Source organism: Panthera onca, chromosome D4, assembly GCF_046562875.1.
Source record: "Panthera onca isolate mPanOnc1 chromosome D4, mPanOnc1 haplotype 2, whole genome shotgun sequence".
Taxonomy (NCBI): domain Eukaryota; kingdom Metazoa; phylum Chordata; class Mammalia; order Carnivora; family Felidae; genus Panthera; species Panthera onca.
In genome coordinates, this window is record NC_138351.1 from 19,754,815 (window position 1) to 19,760,814 (window position 6,000).

The 6,000-nt window shown below is 36.6% G+C and overlaps 1 protein-coding gene across 5 annotated transcripts in view; it reads left to right on the forward strand.

Moving 5' to 3' along the window:
- The window catches only part of VPS13A (vacuolar protein sorting 13 homolog A), a 253,659-nt gene extending 248,117 nt beyond the window's left edge, over positions 1–5,542 (forward strand). For all 5 annotated transcript variants that reach the window (XM_060610020.3, XM_081790877.1, XM_081790876.1 and 2 more), the window contains 3 exons: positions 1,435–1,558; positions 3,958–4,032; positions 4,127–5,542. In XM_060610020.3, the coding sequence (XP_060466003.3) occupies positions 1,435–1,558; positions 3,958–4,032; positions 4,127–4,177 (250 nt within the window). In that variant the 3' untranslated portion in view covers positions 4,178–5,542. The remainder of the gene's footprint in view (positions 1–1,434; positions 1,559–3,957; positions 4,033–4,126) is intronic.
- Positions 5,543–6,000: the final 458 nt, after the last annotated feature.

Consider the following 6,000-nt stretch of genomic DNA (forward strand, 5'->3'; position numbering starts at 1 on the left):
TCTCCCCCACTGACGAAGCGAACTGTGACTCATCAGAGTTAAACAAGAGTCAGTTTATAGATTAGTTTGCAAGATTTAAAAAATTAACTTTTCAACATAATGGATCTCTTTAAAGGAAGTCATGTAAACCCTGATAAAGTAAGGGAAGTGAGTTAGTTGCAGTTGAGTGAAAGGTGATACTCGTACCTAGGATTTCCTTTATTTCCACGTTTCATATTTGAGAATTAAAGTGTCTTTGAGGGGCGCCTGGGCGGCTCAGTGGGTTATGTGTCCAACTCTTGATATCAGCTTAAGTCATGATCTCACAGTTGAAGGATCAAGCCTGGTGTTGGGTGTGGCGCTGAGAGTGGAGCCTCCCTGGGATCCACCATCTCCTCCTCGGTCCCTCCCCTGCTCTCACTCAGTCTCTCTCTCTAAATAAATAAATAAACTTAAAAAAAGAAAAACAGGTCTTTGAGTCAGGAAAGGGAGTACCAGGAACATACTATGAGATGAGCCTGTCTTTGACTTTTCACATGGTTGAGGACCTAGGAGAGGACCAGTCGGTTTTTTCCACCAGTACCTGTCATCCAGGATTGGTGAGAAAGGGGAGCAGAGACCGAAGATTGAAGTGATAGATGTAAGTCCTGATTAGTTGTCCCAACCAGGAGCCAGCTCTTTTCTTTATTGCAGTCCCTTGACTTAAAGTATGTATTACTTAAAAAAATAATCTGCTTGCACCTAGAGTTGATGTTTCAACCAGAAGGAATTGGGGAAGGAAAGCCTTTGAATGAAGGATTAAATAGAATTATAGACAATGCATTTTCATTTCTTGATTTTTACCCCCCTCAAAAATGGGAAAACAAGAATTAATTTTAAAAACCTCTTTCTGAGGTAGGTTGGTAAGCCTATTGCATGGAGCTTTGGTAATAAAAACATTTATTCTAAAGCATTAGTTACACAAAAGCTCTCCAAAATATTGGTTAATAATAGGCTCTGTAAGTTTATTTTGTATAAAGCGTCTTACATATTTGAATTTAGAAGTACTTCATTTTTTCTAACTTAGGTATTATGTGCTACCAATTTCCCACAAAACATTGCTTTAGCTACCTCCCACAAATTTTATGTTGTGTTATATTTTAGTTCTCATTCAGTTCAAGACATTTTCTAATTTCTTTTGAGATTGTTTGACTCACGGATTATTTAGAAGTATGCTAATTTCTAAGCGTTTAGAAATAATTGTTTCTGTTACTGGTTTCTAGTTTAATTTCATTATGATCTGAGGACATACTTTGTATGATTTCAGTTCTTTTAAATTCCTTAAGGTTATTTATGACTCATAATACAGTCTCTGTTTGCATTATGTGCACTTGCAATGAATGTATATCTTGCTATTATTATATTACTGGATATAAGTGCCTTTATGTCTACAGTGGGTTCTTTTTTTCCCCCCAGTGGTGTCTTGTTTGTAACAAAAGGAACATTTGGACAGCTTACATGTGAGTGGCAGTATAGTTTTGATGAGTTTACCAAAGAGCCCTTCATTGTTCATGGGAGAAGATTACGCATCGAAGCAAAGGTACGTTGAATAGATTTTTTTGAAAACTTGGAACTGAAGATAATAAATTGAAACGGTCCTCCTTTGTAATTTTCCCATCTCTTTTATAGACATTGCTTTGTCTTACGATGGTTTTCCTTGACACCTTCTGTCTTATGCAGATTTAAAGAAAAGAAAGCTAGGCCAAGAAAAAATGTGATACTTTATGTGCTATTACATGGACAACAGTGTTCCTGAGATTTCATTTTCTATTCAGTAACAGAACCCCGCTTTCTCACTGCTGTCCAAGACACTCAAATGAGAAATCCATTTGTATACGTCAGAATCTCCAGCAGTTCCTTACAAAATGTTTTTCCCTGAAAATCTTACAAAAAGATACTTAAAAAGTTCTCTCTCTCTCTAATAGACCATTGTTGGTGGTTCTTTTTCTTTTTATAGATATTATCTTCCCAATTCAGTTATAATCTTGAAGGCAGATACCATTTCTCACTCTGCATTCATTACTAGCACAGTGCCTGGTACTTGGATGTAGATAAAATGAATTGCTTGTCTTTTGGCAAATCAGCAGAGACTCATTATACATTGTAAGTTGTAAAGATTGCAGGACATATTATATGTGATACAAAGAAATACAAGGTATTTGGCTTCATGGTATTTGACCAGATACCTATGTGTAGGGGGCACTTTGGCATTGGCTGTGCGCGTAGGAAATATTGTAAATGACACAACCAAAGTAAGTTTTGTTCTTTGTTATTTTTGTTGTATTTTGACTTTGAGGAATTTAATTGGCTCCTGTAACTGAAAGTCTTAGGTCTTTATCTGCTAGTTTAGATATGCTCCAGTGATGTCATTAGCGGTTATTCTCTCTCCCTTCCTCTCCTCCATTCTCTCCTTCACCACCCCTGCTTCTAGGTCCTACTTTCTTCAGTGTTGGCTTCATTGTCAAGCCGGCCAGCAGAAGTTCCAGGTTTATATCCTACTAGCTCAGCAGAATGAAAGCATCTCACTGGGTCTCACTGGGCCACCTTTGGTCACATGCCTATTCCTGAACTAATCTCTTTGGTCAGAGAGCGGGTATGAGCCAGTTGGCCAGGTGAGGGTCATGGGATCACCATGATGCTACCAAGAAGGAAGGGTCAACTCTATCTGAAGTATTTGGAGTGAGAGAAGGTGAGAAGTAGTTACCCAAAGACTCAAAAAGTTGTTGCTGGAAGAAAGGGCAGTAGACACAGGCAGGCAAAAACAACAGATGTTTTCTTGGCTAGTCTGTAGAACAGAACTGCCCTTAGACCTTGTGTTTAACCATTGAAAACCATTTCTCTAGTCTTCCCACTCATTCCAAAGACACAAACAGCTCATGAGTAGACCGGCCACTTGTTCTTGAGGATCTTAGACCAACTTACACATTGAGAATTTCTCTGATTCACTCAGAAAATGAAAGGCCCTGTGGCCTTATTATACAAAGTAATGGATAGTGGCTATTACCTTCTGCTCTAGCCTGTACTGCTTTCTTGGCTTTTTTCATACCTTTTTCTCTCTCCAAAAATAACTAACCTTCTTCTTACCTTCTTGGTTTCTTTCCCTTCTACTTTTCCTTGAAATCTTTTATCAGTGTATATCCTTTTTTTTTTTTTTTTTAAGTAAAAGAATCTGATTTCTTCTGCAGTCTGTATTTACATGGATGTTTGAATTACTTAGAGAAATTGTTCAACCTGTGAGACCCCCACATTTCTTCTTCTGTAGCTCTGCCTATAGTTAATGGAAGTAAACTGCCCTCCTGAATAATCCTGTTATTTCTGTTTGTCTCTCTCATGCTTACCATCCACTATTAGCTCTCCCCACAAACATTGAACAGAATGCCTAAAGAATGTTAAAAGTAGAGGCCATCAGAAAAAAAAAGAAAAAGCAGAGGACATTAAGTTTAAGCTACATTCTTACTGCATGACCAATTTAAAATGTCAGAAGTTACATACATAACACACACCCCATGCAACACGTATGTGTGTATGTATGTACACACATATAGATAATTTTTTTTAGCTGAGCTCATCATGATTTCATGGCCATATATCAAGAACTATCTGAGAAACTATTTGGGGGGGGGGGGGGAAGAGCTAAATTCTAACATACCCATTATCATTAAGCTTAAGTTACAGAGCTTTAGCAATTTAAATCTCAAAGCTTTGTAACTTAAGCTTAGTGATAATGGATATGTTAGAATTTAGCCCTTCCCCCCCTCCCGCCCCATTTGTGTTTGATTCTTCTTGGATTCTTCATTCTTGGCTTTTTTATGTTTGTTTTTTTAGGTACATAATTTGTGTAAGGTGGACACTTTAAGCACAGATTTATAAAACTGTGGCATTTTAAAATCATATTTCTGCAACTGGATTTTCATTTTAATGAAGTTATTCTGTTTATAGGAACGAGTGAAGTCTGTATTTCATGCCAAAGAGTTTGGAAAAATAATTAACTTCAAGACCCCAGAAGATGCTAGGGTAAAAGCCAACTTCTAGATTTACATTGATTACATTTTGAGTTTCATTGCAAGTTCTTGAAATAAGCAAATGTTGGTTTGTTTCCCCACAACAGTGGATCCTCACGAAACTAGAGGAAGCAAGAGAACCTTCCCCGAGATTCTGATGGAGAATACTGCCTGAAGAGAGACAACAATAAATCATTAGAGTTTCTACCTTGTACCTTTCAAAACCAGTCTGGGAAGTACAGTACAGAAGTAATTTCAAGTAAATAAAAAAAAAAAAAAAATCAGTTACAATCAGGTAAAACAATCAGGTGATTAAAATATTTCAACTCATTGGAGATCCATTTGGTCTTCTAACTTGAATCATGCATATGGTTAACATTCTAATTACTTTACAAAAGCAACATTTATTTGATGAACCTTAAATACTTGCTTCAAGTGATTCTCTGCAGTGTAGAGAAATTGCCCATATTTCACCCCACATGGAGGTAAATTTAATGTTTCTAGTTCACATTTTAAACTTCTGTCATGAAGTTTATAACTTCTATCTTCAGACTCCCTGAATCAGTGATGGGTAAATGATCAAATCAAACATTGCCTTGGTATCAAAAACTTTAGTGGTGGTTTCTTTAGAAACATGAAGTTCTTTTTACAGATAAATATTTTGGTATTATTTTCCTTATTTTTTTATAAAGGATAGGTTTGAATTATACTTCCATAGCATGACTATGAAAAACATTTTTTAATATACTATAATACAGATTGAGTAATACCCCTTCAAGCTTGAAGCCTTAGAAATACTTTCTCAAGCCAACTTCATGGGATCTACTCGGTTTACCCAAGTTACGTTTTTAACATTGCTGACTTTACAGGAAAATCCCTGAAGCCTTAAAATAACAACTCTCCATTCATTGGAAATATGAAATAAAATTCCCACCATCTTAGATGTGAGTTATGCTTCAGAACAGACAGCCCTTCTTGTAAGTAAATATATGTACCCTAAAGTGTTAATTACCTGTTCTGTTGGCAAAAGATTGGGAATTTCTGCTGTGCTTTCTGTACAGTTATTCAAATGAGAATCACTTTTTTAAAAGCTCATCAGAAAAAAAATCGTGGACTGCACATTAATAAAAATAAGGTCATGGGCGGGGGGGGGGGCGGGTTTCTTGGTTTTTGTCCAAGATCTTGTAAATTAATATAATATGAATGTACTTTTTCAAGTGAAAGGGGTTGAATACATGACTGCAAACCATGAAGAGAACAATGCAGTGTCTTATTTCGTTACTGAATAATACAGAGTATTTGATGCATGTCGTATGTGCCATGAAATTATTATAAACAGTTTCTGGGATTGGAGACTCTGGATAGTAATAATTGTGAAATTCTCCTCAGGGTCCTCAAACCCTTGCTTTGTTGTAAAAGCTAAAATAAACAGCATGCCAGACTGTAATTGTATTTCTTCCTGACCATATCCTGCTACTAAATACTTTGATTTTCCTCTGATTATAAAAACACATTGTTTATTATCAGTAGTCTCCCAGTATGTTTTTTTCTTTGCTGAATATAAATTGAATCAAAAGATGACAGATTTCATATCCCATGGTAGCGTGTGCTCGCTCCCTTGATGGCTTTTGTTCAAAGTAACATACACATTGTCTCTGTTGCCAAGCTCCTCAACTTTTACGTTAGAATTAAGCCTAAGAGTAGTGGCCAGAAAACTTTGATCAGATTGTCCTCATCCGAAATGTTGCTTTACTGGAGTTCCATTCAGGACCACTAACAAAGTACCTCATTACCTACCACTGTTGCAGAATTTTTTATCACAGTACCAGGGATTCGTTGTTTTGCCGCTTCGAAGAATCCAGCAGGTGGACACAAAATGAGCAGCAGGCAAAGTTTATTGGAATATGAGATCAGAAAGGAAGAATAGTATGAAAGCTCTCTCTACAGAGAGCGGACATTCGAAAGTAAATGCCTGCAGACT